This window comes from Brassica rapa, chromosome A03, assembly GCF_000309985.2.
Source record: "Brassica rapa cultivar Chiifu-401-42 chromosome A03, CAAS_Brap_v3.01, whole genome shotgun sequence".
Classification (NCBI taxonomy): Eukaryota; Viridiplantae; Streptophyta; class Magnoliopsida; order Brassicales; family Brassicaceae; genus Brassica; species Brassica rapa.
In genome coordinates this window covers 15,620,906-15,644,916 of record NC_024797.2, presented here as the reverse complement: position 1 = coordinate 15,644,916, position 24,011 = coordinate 15,620,906, and the positions used below count along the sequence as shown (strand labels likewise).

The 24,011-nt window shown below is 34.9% G+C and overlaps 3 protein-coding genes and 1 pseudogene across 8 annotated transcripts; 2 read left to right on the top strand and 2 right to left on the bottom strand.

Moving 5' to 3' along the window:
- Window positions 1-4,293, top strand: LOC103859012 (protein EMBRYO SAC DEVELOPMENT ARREST 30). 2 transcript variants are annotated; one of them, XM_009136496.3, is made up of 10 exons: window positions 1-533; window positions 619-703; window positions 995-1,065; window positions 1,174-1,236; window positions 1,330-1,573; window positions 1,756-1,868; window positions 2,131-2,221; window positions 2,372-2,500; window positions 2,811-3,364; window positions 3,438-4,293. In XM_009136496.3, the coding sequence occupies exons 2-10, from the start codon at window positions 677-679 to the stop codon at window positions 3,865-3,867; spliced, it is 1,722 nt and encodes a 573-aa protein (XP_009134744.1). In that variant the 5' UTR covers window positions 1-533; window positions 619-676; the 3' UTR covers window positions 3,868-4,293. The 2 variants fall into 2 exon arrangements, with proteins under 2 accessions (XP_009134744.1, XP_009134743.1); XM_009136495.3 differs by having other exon boundaries at window positions 1,148-1,236.
- A 340-nt stretch (window positions 4,294-4,633) lies between these two features.
- On the bottom strand, window positions 4,634-9,482 carry LOC103859011 (5-methyltetrahydropteroyltriglutamate--homocysteine methyltransferase 2). The gene is made up of 11 exons (XM_009136493.3): window positions 9,258-9,482; window positions 8,438-8,810; window positions 8,115-8,202; window positions 7,898-8,025; window positions 7,295-7,686; window positions 7,059-7,222; window positions 6,901-6,981; window positions 6,350-6,516; window positions 6,173-6,278; window positions 5,640-6,092; window positions 4,634-5,196 (listed from the first exon to the last, which is right to left on the bottom strand). Exons 2-11 carry the CDS (start codon window positions 8,785-8,787, stop codon window positions 4,828-4,830), a joined length of 2,298 nt encoding a protein of 765 aa, XP_009134741.1. The 5' UTR covers window positions 8,788-8,810; window positions 9,258-9,482; the 3' UTR covers window positions 4,634-4,827.
- Window positions 9,483-13,088: 3,606 nt separating this feature from the next.
- On the top strand, window positions 13,089-17,588 carry LOC103859010 (probable inactive leucine-rich repeat receptor-like protein kinase At3g03770). 5 transcript variants are annotated; one of them, XR_004455973.1, is made up of 9 exons: window positions 13,090-13,486; window positions 13,792-15,202; window positions 15,294-15,427; window positions 15,505-15,745; window positions 15,823-16,028; window positions 16,106-16,264; window positions 16,494-16,806; window positions 16,894-16,977; window positions 17,028-17,588. XR_004455973.1 is itself a non-coding variant. In XM_033286294.1 (8 exons), the coding sequence occupies exons 2-8, from the start codon at window positions 13,849-13,851 to the stop codon at window positions 16,914-16,916; spliced, it is 2,430 nt and encodes an 809-aa protein (XP_033142185.1). In that variant the 5' UTR covers window positions 13,089-13,362; window positions 13,792-13,848; the 3' UTR covers window positions 16,917-17,029. The 5 variants fall into 5 exon arrangements, 4 of the variants coding, with proteins under 4 accessions (XP_033142185.1, XP_018513295.2, XP_033142184.1 ...); XM_033286294.1 differs by having other exon boundaries at window positions 13,089-13,362; window positions 16,894-17,029; XM_018657779.2 differs by having other exon boundaries at window positions 13,089-13,414; window positions 16,894-17,029.
- On the bottom strand, window positions 17,119-21,734 carry LOC103860118 (annotated as a pseudogene).
- Between the last annotated feature and the right edge of the window lie 2,277 nt (window positions 21,735-24,011).

The window sequence follows — 24,011 nt, the reverse complement described above, 5'->3', positions numbered from 1 at the left end:
TCTCTGGCAGGAAACTACTTTAGTTTCGGTGGCTTCGAATTCTGGGAATGTGTCAGTGTGTTGTCTCCTAGCTCTCTCTCCCGATCTGACTCTCATTTAATTCGAACTACTTCTTCTTCCTGCTTGCACGCACGCTCGAGGTTGTTTGTTTGCTTGCTTTGCTTCCCCATGGAAAGTTCGATTCGAGAAATCACATCGCTCTGATCAGATCCTAAGCGTGGTTCTTCGTTTTCTCGTGCATTGCGTCGCTGTTGCAGCGACCAATCTTCCCCGATTGAACCTGGATCTCGCCTTGAATTCGTCGTATTGGATTTAGGGCTGTTTGATTAGAGGAAAGGAGCTCGATTTTTTCGAGCTGGTGGGAGATGATGGTGTTCAGATCGAGGATAAAATGGATAGCGCTCTTGGTGCTCATATTATCAGTGGGATCTCTCGTTGTTCATCTCTCGATTACAAAGTCTTCAGGTGTACAGTTGGCTTCTTATGCTAGAGATTCCCTCTGGCAAGATTTTGATTCTTTGTTAGGTGCAAAGGTTAGAAAGAATAAAACGAGTTGAGTTTGGTTTCTGTTTGAAGGGTGTCGTTTGAACTTTTGTTTGGTCTTCTCTGTGTTTACAGGATTTTAGAAATAAGCATTTATGGAGGCCTGTCAAAGCACTAGAGACCTTGCAGCCTTATGCCAATCCAAGAACTAGTTATCCTGGTACTACTACCGTGTCGTTACTTTGTTTGTCACATGTTTTCTGTTCTGTTCTGCATTGGTCATTGCTGTCTCTAAAATGTAGCAGTGTTTTTTTATCAACTTGGAGAGTTTAATCTGCAGCAGTGTTTTATTTTCTATTTTTTTCACCAAACCAGTGAGAGCCATTGTGGATGTTCTTTCTTGTGTTTGATACTTGTTTTATCATGAAAAGCCTCTTGGATTGGGGTCTTTTGTGAAATTTTTTCTTTGGAATCTATCGATTTACTTTTTCTTGGCACTTTCTTTTTGCAGCTCCCAGTTCAAAAAACAATGGCTTCATTTATGCAAAGATATTTGGTGGATTTGACAAGATCAGATCTTCTGTATGTATCACTTGACTTGATAGTTTAAAGCTCATCTTTATTTTTGTTATTTATGTTCATAACATTTTCGTAAATTTTCTAGATATGTGATCTTGTCACCATATCCAGGCTTCTAAATGCTACTCTTATCATTCCAGAGCTTCAAGAGAGTCTTCGCTCCAAAGGCATCAGGTACGCCTAACTCTATGCTCTGTTAAAGCATCTTTCTTTGCCTCAGTATCAGACTCGTCCCTTTACTCTAGTGTTTTTTTACATGCTGTGCAGCAACAAGTTCAAGAGTTTCTCCTATCTTTATGATGAGGAGCAGTTTATATCCTTTCTTAAAAATGATGTTATCATTGCGAAGGCCCTCCCTGAGAGCTTGAAAGCCGCAAGAAAAAGGAACGAGTTTCCTCTTTTTAAGCCCAAAAACTCTGCATCGCCAAATTATTACCTCGAGGATGTATTGCCAAAGTTAAAGAAAGCTAATGTTATTGGATTGATCATCTACGACGGGGGATGCTTGCAGGTAATTGGTGTTTTTTTTTCTCTCCCTTAGAGTATATAGCTTGTATGCAGTAGCTTCGAAATTTGTAGAGATCTTTCGCTAGATAACTTTTTGCTTGAAAACTACCATCACTTGTTTATTCTACATTTAAATGTAAGAAGATATTCTATTAGTTAAACAATGCGTTGTATCCTTGTTTACAGTCAAATTTGCCTGCTTCAATGCTTGAACTTCAAAGACTAAGGTGTAGAGTTGCCTTCCATGCCCTCCAGCTTCGTTCAGAAATCCAGGTGCTTGGCAAGAAGATGGTTGACAGGTACTTGTGATACTTGCAAATTAAATTTTAGTTGGCGAAAGGGACGAAAACAAGAGATAGTTATGGCTTTCGATTGTTAAGGGAGAGAAAGAACATTACATGCTACGCTTTTGTTTCTTTAATCATGGAGTACATAGCTGGGAAGTATCAGTAATAAGTGTCCGGGGTTGCCCATTTTGTTTCTTATGTCACCGTTTGTTTATCAACCCCTAATAACCGTGCGTACTTGACATAATTGAGCTACGTATTTTACCTTTGTCAGGTTACGTAAATCAGGTCAACCCTTCCTAGCTTATCATCCTGGCTTAGTGAGGGATAAACTGGCATATCATGGCTGTGCTGAGCTTTTCCAGGTAAATTTTTTCAACCTTCTCCATCTGTATTCTTTGATAGAACAACCAGATACACTTTCCCCCTCTAACCTTTGTTCTCAAGTTACATGGAGAATAGTTTTAAACGGTGGAATCGGTTTCTGACTCTACTCTTCGTTTCAATCTTTAAAGGATCTTCACAGTGAACTCATTCAGTATCGGCGGGCTCAGATGATTAAGCAGAAGTTTATTTCAGAAGAACTTATTGTAGACTCGCGTGTGCGCAGGGACAAAGGCTTATGTCCTCTCATGCCAGAAGAGGTAGAAACCAAAGCTTTCTCAAATGATGTTAAAATTGCTTATATGGTGTCTTGTGAAAGTTGAGTCTGCCTTGGAAACATGTGGCCCCTATATGTTTGAATTCTTGGAGTCCCTAATGAAGATAGATATGGATACAGCTCCATAAGTTTCTACGTTTAGGTGTAATTCCGATGTAACACACTGTTTTCAAGCCTGAACATCCCTTATGCTGCATTCTAATGCACCAATTGGATCGTTTCCCTACCCCTGTTCTTATGGAACTGCATTAGCTTTTGTGATGCTAAGAGTTTATTATACTGGAATTTCGCAGGTTGGAATCCTTCTGAAAGCACTGGGATACTCTCAGAAAGCCATTATATACTTAGCTGGTTCTGAAATGTTTGGGGGCCAACGTGTTTTGATCCCTCTGCGAGCCATGTTCCCTAATTTAGTGGACCGAACTTCTTTATGCAGCACGGAGGAATTATCAGAATTGGTTGGTCCTGAGACACCTCTTCCAGAAAACATGTATGAAATGCCTCCTCGGAAAAGCGATAAGCAGCTCCAAGAAGAGTGGAACAAGGCAGGTACTCGGCCTAGACCTCTCCCTCCTCCTCCAGACAGACCTATCTACCAGCACGAAAAAGAAGGGTGGTATGGTTGGCTTACAGAGAATGATACAGAACCAACCCCTTCACCCATGGATCTTAGGAATCTAGCACACAGGTTACTGTGGGACGCACTTGACTTTGTTGTGTCTGTCGAAGCTGATGTCTTTTTCCCTGGTTTCAACAACGATGGTAGTGGGTTGCCTGATTTTTCAAGTTTGGTAATGGGCCAGAGGCTCTATGAAAGACCATCGTCACGAACATATAGACTAGACAGGTAAGAAAGCTAATTACTCTACAGTTAATGAATGCATTTTAAACAATGGCTGTTTGCTGATATTCTTATCCAGGAAAGTTATTCAAGAATTTTTCAACATTACACGTGAGGACATGTACCATCCCAACCGGAACTGGACAGTTCATGTGAGAAAACATCTTAACTCAAGTTTGGGTGAGAGTGGGCTTATAAGGCAGTCTACGCTGTCGAAACCCCGGTTGTTTCTTTCGCATCCACTTCCTGAATGCTCATGCAGAACATCACCCCTCGAGGATTCTAGACAAATACGAAGTGATGATGGTAGATTTCTCTATGGAGGTGAAGATGAATGCCCTAAATGGATAAAATCAGCTGGGGTGGAAAAGAGTAAAACTGATGATAGTGATCAGCCTGATTATGAACATGACCTTCTCACTGAACAGTCAGAAACTGAAGAAGAGTTTGCAAAAAGTAAAGTGGCTTCAGCTTTTGACCAGGATGAAGAATGGGATCCCAATGACTAGTACTGTGACAACGATGCAGATTCTGCCGGGTGTCATTTGGTTTTTCTATAGTTACCGGCTTTTTTATTCTTTTCTGAGAATAAGTTTTTTTTTTTTGTTTCATTCTTTTGGTAGTAGTTTCTTGCAAATTAGCTGCATACTCTTTATACGTCGAAGCTTTCTCAAAGATATTTGTATTGCCTCCAAAGCGTCCCTTATGCAGCAAAGGATGACTGATGCAGCAAAGGACGACCGTTATGGTTCATCCTTCTCTAAGGTCTTCTTATGTAGCAAATGTGAAGCTGGAGGTATCTTTTTTTTTCTTCTCACCATTGTAAATCTGATAAAGGTTCATTCAGATTCTTTCTTCTCTTTTTACTGGATTTGTTTGGACATACTACAGATACGAAAGATAAAAGTAAATTTCAATCAGAGTTTTAATATTCACTTTCTGTCTCCTGATTCTCTCCATTTTCATTTTGACTGTGATGCTCACTGTAATGGTATTGGAGTTTGGCCTTTGTATAATAGTTAGATATCATTTTCATAGTGACATTGCAAGGATATCGTTTGATGCGATGATACATGTATATGCAATATATACTCGTGTATACAGAAGCTCTAGAAGCAGGGCAGAGAGAAGAGAACCCTAAGAACCATGTTTCTGTGTCCATGGCTTGATAACAGAGACAACGGTAATGATGATGATGATGATAAGAAGGATGAGTATGGCAATACACAACCATTTCCTTGAACTTCTCTGGCCTTTGTCAGATCACTCTTGTAAGGAATATAAAATCGCCATTCTCATTCAAGTGGCCAGAGAAAACAAAGATACATACATATAATATTGCAAAAGAAAACAGCGAGATACATATTTCATCAAAACCTAATTTCGGCTACTATATTTTCTTGAAAGAAAAGTTATTAAAATCAAACAAACACAAACCATAAATAAAACATAATATCTCTTCAAGCTCTTCACTTGGCAGTAGAGAGCTGGGAGCGGATAAGCTTAGCCGCATCAACCATGTTCTTAAGTGCTGGCTTAACCTCAGTGTACTTCCTTGTCTTCAGACCACAGTCAGGGTTAACCCACAAGATGTTCTGCTCCAAAACCGCAAGCATCTTGTTGACCCTGTCTGCAATCTCATCTGTTGATGGGATTCTCGGTGAGTGGATGTCGTAAACACCAGGACCAATACCTGCACCGTACTTCACTCCTTCACGGAACACAGAGAGAAGCTTCTCATCTGAACGTGAGTTCTCAATGGTGATAACATCAGCGTCCATGTCGATGATGGAGTGGATGATGTCATTGAAATGTGAGTAGCACATGTGAGTGTGGATCTAAGGAAAGACAACATAACGCATTAGAAGTTCGTTACAGAAACATTCAACACTATTTGAGATCTTACAAGCAATGTTCTAAAAATCGGTTATAGCAGACACAATTTTCTTAAAGTCGGATTTATGCGTTTCAAATCGATTTAAATAGTTATAAATGAATTAAAATTGGTCTACATCAATCTAAATTAGTAGTCTAAATATGTTTATCAAACAATAATATTTGTGCAAGTCCGTATATTTGTCTATTATTTTTTACATCTAATTTTATAATTTATCAAAATAGTTTTATAATTAGACACAAAAAAACTAAAATATTTAATATAAATATAAAATATATATCAATATTAGTCAATGTTCCTAATAATCCGTCTAGTCTCTAGTCTTTTATAAAATATCCAGTTATGGCCTAGCTATTTCTTAAACATTGCTTATAAATGTTTTACCTGAGTGCTGTCTTGAACACCACAATTAGTGATCCTGAAAGAGTGAACAGCCCAGTCCAAGTAGAAAGAGTGTTCTGCTTTCCTAAGAGGCAACCCTTCCCTAAGAGCAGCTTCATCGATCTGAATGACTCCAATACCTCCCTTCTCGAGGTCTTCCACTTCATCTTTGATAGCCAAAGCGATCTGGTAACAAGTCTCGTGCCTAGGCTGGTCGTTTCTGACAAAAGACCAGTTAAGAATCGTGACTGGTCCTGTAAGCATACCCTTCATGGGACGTTTAGTCATGCTCTGAGCTGTTGAAGACCAGAACACAGTCATTGGCTTGGGACGGCTCACGTCACCGTAGATGATCGGTGGCTTCACACAACGAGATCCATAGGATTGTACCCATCCGTTTGCTGTGAATGCAAAACCTGACAACTGCTCTCCAAAGTACTCAACCATGTCGTTTCTCTACAATGTTGTTAAAAACATTTCTTAAATAAGAGACAGAACGTGTCATGATTAGTTGATTAAGTATATAGACTCATCACCTCAGGCTCTCCGTGGACAAGAACATCGATGTCAAGTTCCTCTTGGATGTCAACAACTTTCTTGATCTCTTCCTTGATGGCCTTGACGTAATCCTCTTCAGAGATTCTAGTGCAAGAGAGCAAGTTAGCAAACTACTTAAATGAACAATGCTAAAAGGTTTAGTTTAAGACACTAACTTCTTGGCCTTGTACTCACGGCGAACCCTCCTGAGTTCAACGGTCTGTGGGAAGGAACCAATGGTTGTGGTTGGGAGGATTGGAAGGTTCAGCTTCTTCTGCTGAGCATCTAGTCTTGCGGTAACTTCAGTAGCACGGCGATGGTCTGATCCCTTCAAATCAGCAGCCTGATAGATTACAAGAATCACATAACATCAATACCAATACATATATTATGTGCAGGGACGGTCCTGAGCATAACCAAGTGAAACATAGGCCTATAGTCCTCAATTTTGGATACAATTAGTTATATGATTCAGGTTTTTTGAATATAATTAATTATATTATGACACATCTAAAATATATAACACTAATTATGAAAAATAAATATCAATTTATAAAAATATAAAAACCAATACCCGCGCGAATTCGGGGATCAATCTCTAGTTTTACATTTAAATAGACCTAGAATTTATTAAGAAAAACTTATAAACATGTTTACTAAATTGTTTATAGTTCCAAAAATCTCATGACCCATGATCATGTGGATAAAGTTTTGAGCAAGAACTTACAGCCTTCTGGACAGACTGGTTGGTGACTCTTGGGGAAGACCTCCTTGAAGACAAAGCCTCTGCGTTGGCAGAGAAGAAGCTCTGGAAGGGTGTGAAGTGTTAGAGAGTTGTAAGTGTTTATGGGTTCACTAGAGAAACAAGTTTTTTTTTTGCAATACCTGATTAGTCTGACCAGCCAAAGCCTTGGCCAATGCATCTACTTCAACGACCTTTTGGGCAGCAAATGCTAGCCAAGACTTGATTTCAGCATCGAGCTTAGTCTCGTTAACAAGGTCAACAGCAGTGTGAAGAAGAGAGCAAGAGGTTGAGACCACAAGCTTGTCTGCACCAATGCACAAATAATATAAGCAACGAGTTAATGAAAGATTGAGTGGGTCACAAGTAGAGACAATACCTTTACCAACAACTCCCTCAAGTGACTGCAAGGTAATGAGAGAGGCAGCAAGGTCATTGGCCCAAATGTTCCTTCCATCAACAACACCAGCAAAGAGATACTTGCCCTCAGGGAAACTAGACTTGATCAAGTCAATGGTCTTGGTTCCACGAATCAAATCAAATCCAAAAGCAGTCACACCCTTCAAGGAAGTAAGGGTCTTGTATGCTTCAGCAGGGACATCAGCGAAGTAAGTCTCCACAAGAACATTCAGACCAGAGAGAGTTGATTCCAGCTCAGCATAGGCACCGCTAAAAGCCTGGAGTTTGTGACCCTCAAGATCCATGACAAAAAGAGGCTCATCAAACTGAATCCAGGTGGCACCAGCTCCCTTAAGCTCCTCAATGACTTCCCTGAGAACAAAGGCATGTCAGAATCACATTTCATAGCCTCAAATAGAGCATTTGATAAAATTTGTAAACCGCCTAATGATAGAACTGTTACAAATAACGAGGAAATTTACCCATGTCTAGCTAATTGTCCACATTTTCTAAGTTGAATTGTATATTATGTATGGCCGTGTCTAAGGGCATATCGGTTGAAGTAGGTAGAGTAATTACTTACTTGTAGATTGGGAGGATTTTGGGGAGAAGGGAGAGAAGATCAAATGACTTGTCAACACCCTTTGCAAGCTTGGAAAGAAGCAAGTAAGAGACAGGACCAACAAGTACAGGGACTGTCTCAGCACCAAGCTGCATAAACAACACCACATTATCATATTAGTACTCTCAATATCAGAACAAAAGAAGCCTATATTCAAATAGGGAGTAATGGCACATACAGCTTTGGCCTCCTTGTACTCATTCACAGCCTTGTGAGATGCATAAGAAAACTTCACTTCAGGGCCCAACTCTGGGACAATGTAGTGGCTGCAACAAACAAAACAGAGAAAAGGTAAGTTAACCACACAGCACAACACACAAATTTAATAGGGCGGACCTAAAATTTAGAGGGTTATAACATTTTTATGTTAATTTTAATTAAAAAGTTTCCAACAATTGGGATTATACAACCTGTGTATAATATTAGTTTAAAATTCAGGGGCCAAGACTAATGTTTTATCCGGTTATGGCAGTTGAGAAGAGAAAGGAGTAGCGAACTCACTAGTTGGTGTCAAACCACTTGGTCATTTCCATGGCTGGAACAGAGGCGTTACCTCTAGCCATGGAGAAGTAAACATCAAAACCAATCTCGCCACTGTTCCATCCGTATCTAGGAGGGACAGCACCGAGCATAGCGGTGGTGTCCAACACCTGGTCATAGTAAGCAAAAGTGTTGCTTGGGATGTACTTAATCCCAGCTGCAGACATCTGTTTCCAGATGTCAGACCTGAGATCAGCTGAAACCTTCTTCAAATCATCGGCAGTGCTCTTGCCATCCCAGAAAGATTCCAACGCGAACTTGAGCTCTCTCTTAGGTCCCATACGAGGGTATCCAACAATGTGTGATGCCATTTTATATTTTCTTCTTTTTTAAACTACATTCAACCAGAAAAAAGGTAATAATTTATGCAGCTTTTGTCGTATGTATTGAGATAAAAGAGACAAGTGAGTTAACTTTAAAGCAGAGTGTAAGAGAGAGCTTATAAGATCAAACAAACAATGTCCGTATCACAGATAACATGATTCGATAAGCCGTATAGATTATAAAGTGGAGAAACACAAGGCAATCATTAAAAGATGATGATAACGACAAAAAATGTCAGTAAGAATTCAAGAATCTGAAAACATGAAATAGCTCAAGATCTATGATTCATTGAAACTCACTCACAGGATTAGGTGATATAAGTATTAAAAAACACAAGGCGAAGAAACGAACTTCAAAATTCAATGAAGAAATGAAAAGCAAAGAAAGCTTAATAAGAGAGTGGGAAGGCAAAGGACAGGAATAGTCATGAGGAGGCCATGGAAACTCGGAGGCGTACCTCACGGAGAGACGCGGAAGAAGGGTAAGAATGAGTGAAGGAGATGATGGCAAGAGACGCGACGATGGAGAGTCCCTCTATTACCTTATTTATAGCCATAAACAATTCCTTTTACTTACTCTTCCTGGTGGTGGTGGCTGACTATTTTACTCTGTTTTTATTAAATTAAATTTAAATAAATATTTACGTGACAAACCTATTTATTAGTGTATAATAATATCAATATGTGGAATCATATTAGTATATGATAAAAATAAAAAGAACGTATTTCCATGTATCCATTTCAGCACGTTTTAACTTTGCTCTAGTTAAGGGCATGGTCAAGTTTGTACAACTTTTGACAAGTATACATTTATAGTGACTGGTTGTTTAGTAAAACAAATGTCTTGACGTCATGGAACTCAATTTGTAAGCTGTATGCATTTACTTGGGTAAAATAATGTATATAGTATATAGTAATTTATTATTAAGAGGGTTAAATACAGAGTTAAAACGTGAGTGGGGGAGGAGAGTTGGTGTGTCTACATGAGGAAGCGGGACTGGTGGGTGGGATCCCACAGTGGGGTTGGTGAGCTTTTTATTCCTACACACAAATAAATTTGAGAGGTTTGTTTGGTAAACAAAGTAGGTGAAGGATTATGATATCCACGTCTCTAGTAGGCTGAATCAGATATTAGTATTTATATTTTTATTGAAAAATAAGTGGTAGATCAATGGTGAATGTAAGAGATTACAAATTCATATACATGGATCATAAAATATATGGTTTCAGAACTTTATACTACTATGTAAAATATAATAAAAAAGTTTATGTACAAAAGAAAAAGAAGGATAATACAGCTATTTTCACCAGTAATTTGCACATACTGGAGAGAGTGAGTGTTGTATTTGATATTATATAGTTAATTCATTGGCAAAGCATATCTGTAATTGATGTCAAGAAAAAAACATATCTGTAATAAAGTTTTTTTTTTAATTCAGTGACAAGGCTTTAATCAGCCGCTTATATGGCTTATGCCAGGGGTCGGACCTGATTTCCACATACGGAGAGAGTTGAGTCTTGTATTTGATACTAGATAGTTAAGCCACTAAGTGGTTGTCACTTGGAACATTTAAAATGTCTTCGTGATTGGAAGATGATAAATTGAATTGTATTAGATTTACTTAACATACTACATGTAGTCGTCATGCAAGATGCATATGCCCTCCCCATGCCGTCTCCAGTCGGTGGATATAGATTTACCCACACATGCAAATTTCTGTAATACAATCACATGAGCATTTAATGATATTTTTGTTTTTTTGTCTCCCTAATGCCTGATGTAGCAAAACTCAAATGACGATAAGAATTATGTGTTCCCCTAAATCTAGAAAACAATATCAGACTAATGCTGATCCCCCTAACAAACCCAAACCAGATCAGGTAAACCGCAGGATTTAAGTGTTCGGTTTAGTCAGGTACAAAACAAACGTGATCAGCCTAAACCATTCAGCTTCACTTCTCACATTCTTTTGCCTTTTCTTCAGCTTTCGTAAAAGAACTGGTCGGTTGTTGATGGTTAGCTAGTTGTTTCTTGCCTTCTCTAGAGAAGATGTATGTGATCAAATACAACGTATTCTGTAAAATCAATCATAACATATAGCTCCAAGCTGAACTTGAATAGCTTTCCCTGTGCAGCATAAGCAAAGAAAGTAAATAGGCCCTGAGGCCCACATTTGACTGAAACGTCCTTTGCATCAGGTAAGGCGACGGTTAGGTAAACCTTATCAGAGCGCTGAGCCCAAAGAACTAGTTAAAATAATACACCAAATCGACTACATCCATACCTTACAGAGAACTTCATATAGATCTTGAACGTATAGCTAACATCATTTAGTGTCTTACAAAAAAAGATAACATCATTTAGTATTCGTAACTTATGCATAACTTCATATAGATCAATAACTTATAGAGAAATCACGAATTTATTCTTAAAGGGGAAAGCTCTATAGCCGATACAAATTAAGTTACAAACAACTTCCTCATCTAGAGATTTCATTTCGGCATTTTGCTGTAATAATTCAAGCTAGCTTAATACAATAAAACAAGAACAATATAGACAAAACATCTGTCATAGTTTGTAACGAATCATTGATCAATAATGACACATGCATGCTATTTGCAACAGTTTGCACACAAAACGTGATATGAATATTATTATTTATTATTAAAACTTCTCTCGAGTTAAAATTTTAATATGGCGTACATAAAACACTTTGGATTGTACAACAAATAATGAAAAGATAATTAAAGATCGATGTAGTTGATAACTTAGAAGATAAATCACTTTACAATTATGACTCATAGCTATAAACCATATTAAATCTAAAGCTGAACGAACCATCTAACCTAAGACCACAATTAACCCTAGACCCTAGTCTGGATTCTTAGTTTCGGCTAAAAGACGGTTCTTAGTTTTGACTAAGAGATATAAAAGTCATCTCTTAGCTGAAAAATGTAAAAAAAAAAGTTAAATCATGAATTAAAAATTCCGGCTAAGAAAACAAGGTTAATCATGCTCTAATTTAGTACACTGCAAGGCGAAAACTACATTCACCTCTAACATACATCTTACTTAATTAACCTAATCTATCTCTCTCTCTCTACAAATCATTTTAGATGTACTAATCTCTTAAAGACAGACGCAGTTAGCAACTTGTGATCTATAATTTGTTATAGATTTACTTTCTTCTTTTTTTTTTTGTAAAGGTAGAAGTGTGGAATTCACATGTGTCACTTTAAAAGAAAAGTATGATGTGACCTTTCTGATGGCTATGCCATCGTGCGAAAGATTACATAACAGTCTGTGCCACAACTTCACTTTTTTTTATTTTTATCTTAAAAAGTTATTTTCATCTTTGCTAATTTAAGGTTTGGATCGATCTGATTTACTTCGGTTTGGTTGCTTGCGGAAAAAAATCACATGTGATTGTAATGCAACTTTTGTTTAATTTAAATCACTTCACCTCGATTTACGTGTTTTTTTTGGTTTTTCAAAATTTTACACGATCAAAATCCATAAGAAAATAGTTTATTTTGCATAGTTTTAATCAGCTTGTTTAAACACCTGCGTCAAAAATTTCTCAACTAAAATATTTCACCACATATTTATACTACATTTAATTTGAGAGTGTCTAAAAAATAAAAATTTTATGTCAAAAATTTAAAAACTTTCAAAAAAATCTTAAATTAAATCAAAATATATATGATCCAAAATTAGTTTTAGTTGAGCTTTTTTAAAATAATGATGCTTTTAGTTATTCTTGCTGAGCATAGCCCATAATAGATACTTAGATATATAATATTTTTTCAGTAAAATTAATATTCATATGAAACTTTAGAATATAACATTTAAAGACTTTTCGTATTGGCACCTCCTAAAGCTCTAAAGAATATTCTCTTTATTTTTACCTTTTATCCCTTTTTTTGCCACAGCTTTGGCCCGAGTGGTGGGTTCTATCTTTGGTCCTTGTTTTTTCTTTAAAGAAGTGATGATAAAATATGAACAACATTTAATGCTGAGAAAATAATATTTGACAGTGAATGATTACCCCAAAAATAAAGTAAACAGAACAAATTGTCGGGCAGAACTGGTGGGATTCGATATTTAGTAATGCATGTGAAGAATTTCATTATTTTTTTATTTTTAAACTTACTAAATCTTTTAAAATTCTTCTTGTTGTCTTCTTCTCGTGATAGAGACTAGAGAGGAGGACCAGACTCACTGTCGTCAGCTAGTGACAGTTTACTGAATTGTATGGTTGCTATAATATTTTCTTTACATTATTTTGCACAACTTTTTGTTGTCTTCTTTTTCTTTCGAAAATATTTTGCTAAAGGGTTTTCATTCTTTCGAAAATATTTTGCTGGGTTAATATTGTTCTCATAGTATACTCTGTTTTTATCCTTACAAAAACACAACCACTCACTCGTGAAAGAATCTTAAATGTTTTCAATGCTCCTTGAGGAATTTTCCTCTGCTTCAGGGGATTTTCTTGGGAACTTTCTCTTCTAAAAAAAAAAATATCAAGATTCGTTTCACAGTTGCTTCATAAGTTTGCAGAGGCATTTCTTCATCTCAAAGGAAACTTTTTTTCCAGGAAAATAAAATTTCAAGGTAGTCTCTTGAGCTCAAAACTATCAGCATTTCTTCTTCCTGCAAGGTGTCTAAGAATCTAAAACACAAGTGGTGAGTTCTTCCTGTTTCTTAGGAATTCACATGCAAAAAAAAGTAAATATATTATCGTTATGTATCAAATGATCTCCTCACTTGGCCTTAAACTTAGAAAATGTGTATTTTTAGCTTATCTTTTTTTTTTTTGAAACAATATTTTTAGCTTATCTATTGTTATGAAATATATGAATGACAAAAGAGTAAAGAGTCAGATTTAAAGAGTGGACCCAGTACTTCTTGGTTCAGATTTCAATTTTTATTTTTCTCTGTTTTTCAGTACTTTGATGTGATTCATGAATTTAATGTGCCTCTCTTTGCAGGTGTATGATGATCATGATTCCTAAGTGATTATATTTTCCTAAGTAGTTTGTGTGTTTATGGTCTTGTGTGTGGCTATGGAGAAACACTTTTTTGGCATGCCATTACTGCTTCTAGTTCTGCTTTTATCCTCCATAGACAGATCAACACAGCTTCAATCATCTCAATCTCAAACCCTTTTGAGGCTGCAACAGCTTCTCCACTATCCCAATGTCTTAAACAGCTGGAACAACTTCACAGACTTCTGCAACTCGGAGCCAAATGCCTCTCTAACCGTTGTGTGCTACGAAGATAGTGTAACGCAGCTCCACATTATAGGAGACAGGAAAGCTCACATGTTACCAAAGAGTTTCTCAGTAGACTCATTTGTCACTACTCTTGTTAAGCTCCCTGATGTTAAGGTTCTCACCTTAGTGTCCCTTGGATTATGGGGTCGGTTACCTGAGAAAATCAACCGTTTGTACTCGTTAGAGATTCTCAATGTGAGTTCTAACTTCCTCTTTGGACCCATTCCTCATGAACTCTCCTCTCTTGCAACCCTTCAGACACTCATACTCGATGAGAACATGTTTTCTGGTCGTGTACCGGATTGGATTGGTTCTTTACCGAGTTTAGCTGTGTTGAGCTTGAGAAAGAACGCATTCAACGGCTCATTACCTTCTTCATTACGTACCTTGTCAGGTCTTAGAGTGCTTTCTCTAGCTAATAACCGGTTTAATGGAGATTTACCTGATCTAAGCCGTTTGACAAACCTTCAAGTGCTTGACCTTGAAGGAAACTCTTTCGGACCGTTGTTTCCTCGGTTAAGTCACAAGTTGGTTACTCTTATACTCAGCAAGAACAGGTTTAGGTCGGCAGTATCATCTCAAGAAGTGAGTTCTTTGTATCAGCTTCAACATTTGGATCTTTCATTCAATACATTCGTTGGTCCGTTTCCCACTTCCTTGATGTCTCTCCCTGCCATAACTTACTTGAACATTTCACACAACAAACTCACCGGGCGGCTTTCGACAAATATTTCTTGCAACTCAGAGCTGATGTTTGTGGATCTCTCATCGAATCTTCTTACAGGAAGCTTGCCTGCTTGTCTTAAACCTAGTTCTGGAACTAGCAGAGATGTTGTCTATGCAGGTAACTGTTTAGCTACTGCAAATGAAGACCAGCGTCCAGTTTCTTATTGTAGCAATGAAGCTCTTGCTGTTGGAATCCTACCAAAGAGGAGGAACAGGGTTTCCAAGTTGAGTATTGCCCTAGGGGTAACCACAGGCATTCTTGGAATGATTCTCCTTGTTGGTGCATTGTTTGTGGTTCTCAGGAGAATGAATGCTAAGAGAACAGCAACGAAAGCTTCACCAAGATTGATCAAAGAGAATGCTTCATTTGGATACACATCAAAGCTACTCTCAGATGCAAGTAAGTTTAGATCAAACATCTCTCATATATTGCCACACATTTCAAAAGACTTTTATTGGTTACTTGTGGCTTACGGCAAATACTTTTATAGGGTATATCTCTCAGACAATGAAGCTAGGAGCACTAGGTCTTCCTTCTTACAGGACATTCTCTCTGGAAGAACTTGAGTATGCAACAAACAACTTTGAATCCTCTGCTTTCATGGGTGAAGGTTCTCAAGGACAGGTAATAAACTTCAAGCTTTCTTCTGTTTTTTAAGTTCTGAAAATGTGATTTCTCATCTTTTTTCTTGTTTTATTCAGATTTATAGAGGAAGGTTAAAAGATGGATCCTTTGTGGCAATAAGATGTTTGAAAATGAAGAAAAGTTGCAGCACCCAAAACCTGATGCATCACATTGAGCTCATAGCTAAACTGAGGCACCGTCATTTGGTTAGCGTGCTAGGGCATTGTTTTGAGTGCTATTTAGATGATTCAACAGTCAGCAGAATGTTCTTTGTCTTTGAATATGTCCCAAATGGAGAACTCAGGAGCTGGATCTCAGGTATGACAATGAAAAATGATGTTCCAAACAATCATCATATCTTTTCATAATATGTTATTGTTCTTTTCTATGTTTAGATGGGCATATGGGAAGATTGCTTACTTGGGAACAACGCATAAGCATAGCCATAGGTGCAGCAAAAGGGATCCAGTTCTTGCATACTGGTATTGTACCTGGTGTTTATGATAACAACCTAAGAATAACAGACGTTTTGCTTGATAATAACCTCGCTGCAAAAATCAGTAGCTATAACCTTCCATTGCTAGTGGAAGGTCTTGGAAAGGTAAATGATGTTATAGTCTAAAATCTTGTTTGTTTCTTGAATCCTTTTCTTGAATCTGTTTTGCTTTTCTTGTGAAGGTGGGGCAAGTAGTATCTCGAACCTGTCCCAAAGGCACTCCAAGGTGTGTTAAAGAAGAAGATAAGATCGATATCTATGACTTTGGAGTGATCTTACTTGAACTTATAGTGGGAAGACCACTGAGAGCAAAGGCTCAAGTCGATGTTCTTAAAGAACAGGTAACACCACTGAATATATGTAGCTAGAAATGAAAATCATGATCATCTATTTTATAAATTTGGCGGACAAACTTGCACAAGGTGCTTGGAGTTCTTTTTCTGATGAGTACTATATTGATTATGTATCACTGATTTGAATTTCCGAATCGGTGACTAGCTCAGAGTAGTATAGTTATTGTTGGCTAAAAAATAAAAATAAACTGTATTCTTTTCCCATTATATTTTGTAGTTACAAGCAAGCATTTCAGGGGATGATGGAGCGCGTAGGAGCATGGTGGATCCAACTGTCCATAGAACTTGTTCAGACCAATCACTCAAGACGATGATGGAGATATGTGTAAGGTGTCTCATCAAAGACCATTTAGAACGGCCTTCCATTGAAGATGTCCTGTGGAATCTTCAGTTTGCTTCTCAAGTCCAAGAAGGCTGGCTACAAAACAGCAATCCTCCGAGCATTCGCGGCTCGCCTTCTCCTGCAGCTTCCTCTCTTCCTCCTCCCTCTCGTTTACACATAACAACACTTGAATCTCCCCGTGATTCAGGTACTTTTAAATCAGTATTGCATCACCTTTTATGAACAACTGTAATATAGGAGATTCATATTGTGTTTGTGTGGTTGGAAATTGCAGGATATGAAGAACATGAGAGGTAGGGAGACACGAGTTTTGGTTTGATCCGTTGTGTGCTCTTCACTAGCCTATGTTGAGGAACCTAACTTCTATCTATAATGCATAGTAAAATCAGTTATATAAGTTTCAACTCGAACAATAAACTGGTTATTTCATTAAAATATAAACTACCAACTCTACATTTTTTTGGCTATACCGTTAGTATTGCTTACTATCATTCTCTTTTTCCAACATTATTAAAAAGGAGAATTAAAGACAACCTAGTTATATATTCATATCCGGTGAAAACCCTCGGCCGGAAATATAACCTCCGCAGACACCGCCGTGGAACCAACAGCTACCGAAAAATCAGTACCGCTCTCATCCTCATCCTCATCCTCATGCTGACTTTGTCTACTTGTTTGATGCCGTGGCATAGGCTGCAACGAATGTTCTAAGTTAGCCGGAGCCATGACGTCATATCCGACGGCCGCTGCTGCTGTCGCGGTAAATCTGTTCATGGCGGCTCCGGCAAGAGTGGTGGAGGCGGATGAATTATTGGAGTATTCAGGTTGTTGCATAACGAATAGTTGTTATTGTTGTTGTTGGTGGTGACTTTGTTGTTGTTGCATTACGTTGGCCATTGCGACTCTACTGTTTACTAGTTGTTCCGCCTGTAATGCGGCCACCTAATATATTCATGGTTACAAAACTAATTATATTTATTGTTACATTTGTAAAATAACTTAGGAAATTTTAGCTAACAAAAGAACTCGAGAAATATTTGACAAAATTTAGAATTAATGTATTTATAGGTCTAAAACCTGTATATAGTAAATTTTTTTGTTCCACAAAAATACAATTTCTAGATTTTTTAAACAAATTAGTGATTGTATTGATAAGTTGTATTTGAAAAAAAATATATATAATGGGAACATTTGATTTGAGTAAACATTGTTGATAGTTAGTGTATAATAAAAAAATTAATTAATTAACAAATATTTATTATATTTTTAATATGCATGAGTACTATAGAAAATGGGCAATTGTCAATAATAGCACTTTTTGAAGTTTATGTCACAAAAATAGCACTAGAAGGAGAAAGTCACAAAAATGACATTCATTAAAGGGTAAAATATCCCTAATACTCTTGGTTTAAAATTAAATAAACAAACAAAAATAAATAAAAATAAATAAAACAAAAATGAAAAAAAGAAATTTTTTTTATAGTTTCAGATTATATTTTTCAGATTCGAAATTTTTATAATTTTTTTTTGAAATTTTTTTTTTTGAATTTTTTTTTTTTTTTCAAATTTTCTTTTTATAATTTAAAAATACTTTTTGAAACTGTTTTTAAAATTTTTTATTTTTTATTTTAGTATTTATTTTTTATAAAATTTTAAACCCTAATTCCAAAACCCCACCCCCTTAACTCTAAACCCTAAGGTTTGGATTAATTAACCCAAGGGGTATAAGTGTATATTTACCTCTTTAATGAAACCTATTTTTGTGACTTTGAGCCTTGAGTGCTACTTTGGGAACAAAAACTTGATTTGGTGCTATCCTAGTCTTTTTCTCATAGAAAATCCATCTATGTAATATACTAATATGTGAAAGAAACATAAATTAAAGAATAAATTCACCTGTTGTTGGAGAGCAAGGATAGTTGAGACGCAGCCATACACAGGATCAGAGAGCCTAGCTAGCTTGAGCCTCGTATGAAATTGTAACCACCGCGTCGTGACGACGGTTCACCGGAATATGATGCAACAGTTTCGACACGTTGCTAGCTCCAAACACTTTATGGACCGCCGCAAACCTAGCCGCTCCTTGGTCTGACCCGAAATGTGGAGCGAAAATGCATCCACTAGCACACTTCCTTCTCAAGAACTTGCAAGCCCCACAAGGCGAGGCCGTTCCTGTCCCCGTCGTTGCAGTCGCCGCCATGGCTCCGCCGGAAGAAAATGATGACGTCGTAATACGTTGTAAGGTTCGTTTCCCCGCTGCTGATGATTTGCGACGAGAGTCTGAAGTGCTGTGGCTTCGTTGCTGATCAGCCATAACTAAACAAGTATTAATTAATTAGGTTTTGGTTGATGAGAGTTTCTTGTGAACAAATGATACCTATAAATGTATATGTACATGTGTGAATATGAGTATATAAGTAAAATAGAAAACGGAGGAGGCCACGTTTGTTTCATGAAGGAGGTCGCTAGGTGAATGAATGAGGTAATCTTTTTCTTATTTCAAAATTTACTATAAGTAACTTTTTTTCTTCTTTGGATAACCATCAATTTTTACACAATAGTAATACAGTATAATTACCATATTGCCATATTGTCGGTTAACTATTTTCTGTATTTTGAATTATTTTCTACCAAACGGTAGATAAATATTTTACACGTACACGTTTTGATATGTCATTTCCAAAGTTCAATCTGGTTGCATCTTACAGCTTTATAAACCTTATACGATTTTAGGTCTTCACATTGTTTTCACCGTTATACTTTATTTACTCAGCTATAAAAATATGAATTTACTCAGCTAATTTTATACTCCGTCCGTTTAAAAAATAAGCATATTATATAGAAAAAAGTTGTTTCGAAAAGATATATTTTTTTTTCAAAAAAAATATACATTTTTTTTATATTTCCAATGCAATTTTTGTCAACTAATAATGAGTAAAGTTTAAAAACATTAATTACATTTTCTTAGATATTATTGTTTTTAAAAATATAGAAAACATAAAATTACAAAAAAATAAACATTACAACTAAGTTTTAATATGCTTTATTAAAAAAGTGTAATTTTTTTTAAACATGTGTTATTTTGAAACAGAGGGAATAACATTAAAAATAATCAATGGGAGAAAAACGTGTAAAACATTGATTGATGCAACGAAGTAGTTAATTGCTTATAATAAACACTAGATGATAATCCGCGCGATGCACGTCGTAAATTTTTATAATAATATTTGTTCATTAAATAGTTTTAACATTTTGCAACACTACAATAATTATCGATTGTAAAATGACGAGTACAAATATTGGTGTTTAAAATGTATCATCGTTGTTGAAGAGTTAATGTATTACATGTCATTTTAATTATTTTTAATACTTCACATGCACACAAGGAAATTAAGTTTTGTGGTTGATACAAATCACCAAAACCAAATAGGCAATATCGATTGTATAATGACAAAAGGAGATTAGGTTTCCTGTTCTCGATTTGGTTACTATTACTCTCCATAAGTGATTTCATTTTCTACCTCTATAAAATTGTGTTTTGGTTCTTGTCTCTGTTTCATGAATTTAGTTTTCTTTTCTTTTTTACTTCTTTATGAATTCGGTGAATTACATAATTGTCAATTTAAAAAGATGGACATTTGTAAAATTAGTTCCACTCGAGATACATATCTAAGAATCAAAATTTTGAAAAAAATCACCGGCAAACTCTACTAACATGTTAGTGTTCAAATCTAATATATCAAGTTGTTATAAAATATAAATACACACTCGAAATATAAATGTGTGTCTAGTATATATTCACCAGTTCGGTCTAAAAATCATCTAATTCTAAAACAAAAAAAAAACAAATTATACTTATTTTATCACCCTACGATTTTGAAGTTTAGTTACTTAAGAGTATACAGATAAAAAATATATATAATACTTTGCCATTCTAGTATATGTAAACTACGTATAAACTAAAAAAAATGTTTGATTTATTAAATTTTAAAACAAAAAACTTATAATAAATAGTTTAAATCTCTCATTCTTACAATTATAATAGCTATATAGGGTATTAAGGAGAAACACATATTAGACGAATGATCAAATCTCTCATTTTTTGAAAAAACTCAAAAAGGTGATTGAAATCTTGTCATAATATTTCATTAAAAGCTTTTTAAGAATAAAAATCGAGACTAAAATATTTAATCTGATAAAATAATATATATACCGCTTCCAATATTAAAAAGCACTTTGATTTGAAGAATTGTTTTTTTTCTGGATTATCAGGATCAAATAAGATATTATAAAGCACCTATTAAAAAAAACAATTTGTATACATAAAAGTATATACATTAGAGTAAACACATAAATCAAAACTAATACCTTTGTCAATTTACAATCACGTTTTTGGTAAATAAATCAAAATAATCATTTTATTTACTTTATATGGTATAAGTTAAACATTTGTGATATTGACATAGATACATAGTATATTTTAATATAAATATTTATTATTGACACTTCCTATTCATATGATTTTTCAACATTTGTATATTTGTTGTAACAAAAATTTAAACCGTTAATCACAAAATTTTAATCACAAAATTTTTAATGTGAAGTTTTTAAATATAAATTTCAAAATTAAAATATTAAGATCTTAATAATTTTTCACTGTAAATTTTGAAATTAACATATTTTAATATAGTATATAATTTATTTCAAATGATATTAATATATATATATAATATGAATCTCAATTAATGAGACTTCATATTCATATGATTTATTAAGGCTGGGCATTTTATCTTATACCCAAACCCGTATCTAAATCCGATTTGAAAATACGAACCGAAGTAGCAAAATACCCGAACGGTTATTGAATTCGGAGAAAATGGTTATTTGAACCCAAATAGGTAGTATCCGAACCCAAACGGATAATATCCAAACCCCAATGGATAATCGATGATAACCAAACATAAGTATACGTAATCCTATATTTCTAGTTTATTTCTCTCATTTTATTCAAAATATTTATATTAATAATGCACATTGCTCAAAATTAGATAATAATATATACATATAATTATGGACAAAATCATTTGCTACTCACTTAAAATATATATCAAGCTCTTGTTTCTTGCCTTAACAAAAGTTGCATCTAAAATTTTAAAACAACAACTAAATTTGCGTATCTTTGTTTTAAATTTTCTATCTCCAAACCTATTAATAGTTTAATCTTTTAATATTTTAACCAGTTAAGGTAAAAGTATATTTTAAATACAAAAAAACTTAATAATGAATAATTTATTTATTTTTCGTCAAAATTTAAATATCCGACCCCGATCCAAAATATCTGAACCCGAACATATAATACTCAAACCCGACCCGAAGTGTTAAAATATCCTAACGGTTTCTATACTTAATACTGAAACACCCAAAATCTTAAATACCCGATACGAATCCGAACGGGTATCCTAACGCCCATCCCTACGATATATGATCATTTGTATCTTGTTTGAACAAAAACAAAATAAACCATTGATCACAAAATTTTCAATGTGAGATTTTTACCATTTTTAGTAATTTATAGTCGTTTTAAAAAATTTAAAATATAACTTATAAGAAAAAATCTAAAATTTTTTATTTTATGCTTATTGTAATTGTTTAATTTTCTTAATAATATAAAATTAAAAAAAGAGAGATGATACAAAAATTGTTATCAAATAGTATTATTCATAATCATTAATTGTCACATATATGTTAATCATATTAGATAATTCTGTAGCTTTTATTTAAGGAAATAAAAAATATTCTTTTGTACACTACTAATTAATTTGATAATTAGTTTAATAAAAAGTATAATATATGTTTATATGGACCAAATTATTTTTTAAGATTTCTAAGTATCATCTTCATAATGACTCGTGGTTATAAAAACATGTTATAGTGCTCCATGATTAATATACAAGTCGGTTATGGTAACACAAATCACATAAGTTTGAACTATGATTGGCGTTTTTATTAAATAATAGAACCGTGGTAGAAATACTAGAATATGATAGCTGGTTTTTACATTTTTTTTGAAAGCTAGAAACATGGGTTTATTGGAGTAGTTTCTATATATATTGCAAACCAGTATAAGCAAATTTCGTACCATTATATATGTACGTTGAGAGACATTGGTTGGAATGGTTAGGTGCAAGAAAGAGAGTATATAAATGGGAGGGTGTGATGTGAGATCGTGAGGTGCACGTGCAAAGAGAATGTGAGTCCTCCTAATATTCTTTTACTATATACTTTTTTTTTTGTCAACCATCTTTTACTATATACTTATGATACTATATTCTCACATCTATATATATAAAATTTGTTTTTTCCCTTCTTCTCGTAAGTGGTATAGAACTTTTGCAACACATGTCATCTATGTATTGTTTACATTTTAGTCCTTTTTTTTAGATTATTGTACTTTGGCCAAGTATTTTCTAATCGTGAACTATCTAACCATTTTCGCACTAACTATTATCGTATGGAGTTTGATAATCTATTTTATTGCTTACTAAAATTCAAGGTAAATAAAAAATAATAGAAATATATTTTACATATTAATTTATTCACAACTAAAAATAATATAATTTTTTTTATTATTTTATTATTTTTTACCATTTTCTATTATCTAATTTACAAATTATATATTTATTTAACTATTAAAAATATAAAATGACCAAACTAATAAGAAAAAATTAGAATGTGATATATAATCTAAGCATAAAACTTCACAGCCAGAAAAAAAAAAGGAAAATTCCATAATAATACTAACTTAATAAAGGTTTGAAACTGAAAAAAGATCAACAAAGAAGACTAATATATCGCATCTTACCATAGAATGTCTTGGCTATAACAAGCAGATGCCAAGAAAAGGTAAAAAGATAAAATATGAAACAAAGTAATCCCCGGAACACAAAGGATCGCGATCAAGCACCAGCGCCAAAAACCAAAAATGCGGATCAGAGAAAGAATAATCATCAGAAGAACAAAGTCACCACGAAACAAAAAGACGCATGTCTAAAGCATCAGAAACAAAACCACCAGCTAAGAGATAAGAAGCCCTTCACAAACTAAACTAACACATACAAGGCGTTCATGCAAGCGAAGAACCACAAAACTCTGAATAGAAGAAACCAAAGCTCCAAAAGACTAACCCCGCACACCAACACCAAGGGATGCATGAGAAGAAGATAAACAACCTGAGTGGGTGAGAATGAAAGCCAACGACCGAAAAACCAAAACTTAAGCTTGAGACCATAAACAACCTTCCTAACATACAAAGCATACACAGAAAAAACACTATCCAGACCTGAAGTAACAAATATGGCGAAAGGAAGAGCCACAAGAGACGTGATCAGCGAT

What these genes read in the sequence shown, in the direction of transcription:
- LOC103859012 (XM_009136495.3), top strand. Translation starts at nt 366, where the DNA reads ATGATGGTGTTCAGATCGAGGATAAAATGGATAGCGCTCTTGGTGCTC. An exon ending in GCTGTGCTGAGCTTTTCCAG is followed by an intron (nt 2,222 to 2,371) that starts GTAAATTTTTTC and finishes CAATCTTTAAAG; the next exon opens with GATCTTCACAGTGAACTCAT. An exon ending in GTCCTCTCATGCCAGAAGAG is followed by an intron (nt 2,501 to 2,810) that starts GTAGAAACCAAA and finishes GGAATTTCGCAG; the next exon opens with GTTGGAATCCTTCTGAAAGC.
- LOC103859011 (XM_009136493.3), bottom strand. Translation starts at nt 8,787, where the DNA reads ATGGCATCACACATTGTTGGATACCCTCGTATGGGACCTAAGAGAGAG. An exon ending in AAGTGGTTTGACACCAACTA is followed by an intron (nt 8,203 to 8,437) that starts GTGAGTTCGCTA and finishes TGTTTGTTGCAG; the next exon opens with CCACTACATTGTCCCAGAGT. An exon ending in GTGTTCAAGACAGCACTCAG is followed by an intron (nt 5,197 to 5,639) that starts GTAAAACATTTA and finishes GTCTTTCCTTAG; the next exon opens with ATCCACACTCACATGTGCTA.
- LOC103859010 (XM_033286294.1), top strand. Translation starts at nt 13,849, where the DNA reads ATGGTCTTGTGTGTGGCTATGGAGAAACACTTTTTTGGCATGCCATTA. An exon ending in ACTCAGGAGCTGGATCTCAG is followed by an intron (nt 15,746 to 15,822) that starts GTATGACAATGA and finishes TTCTATGTTTAG; the next exon opens with ATGGGCATATGGGAAGATTG. An exon ending in TCGATGTTCTTAAAGAACAG is followed by an intron (nt 16,265 to 16,493) that starts GTAACACCACTG and finishes TATATTTTGTAG; the next exon opens with TTACAAGCAAGCATTTCAGG.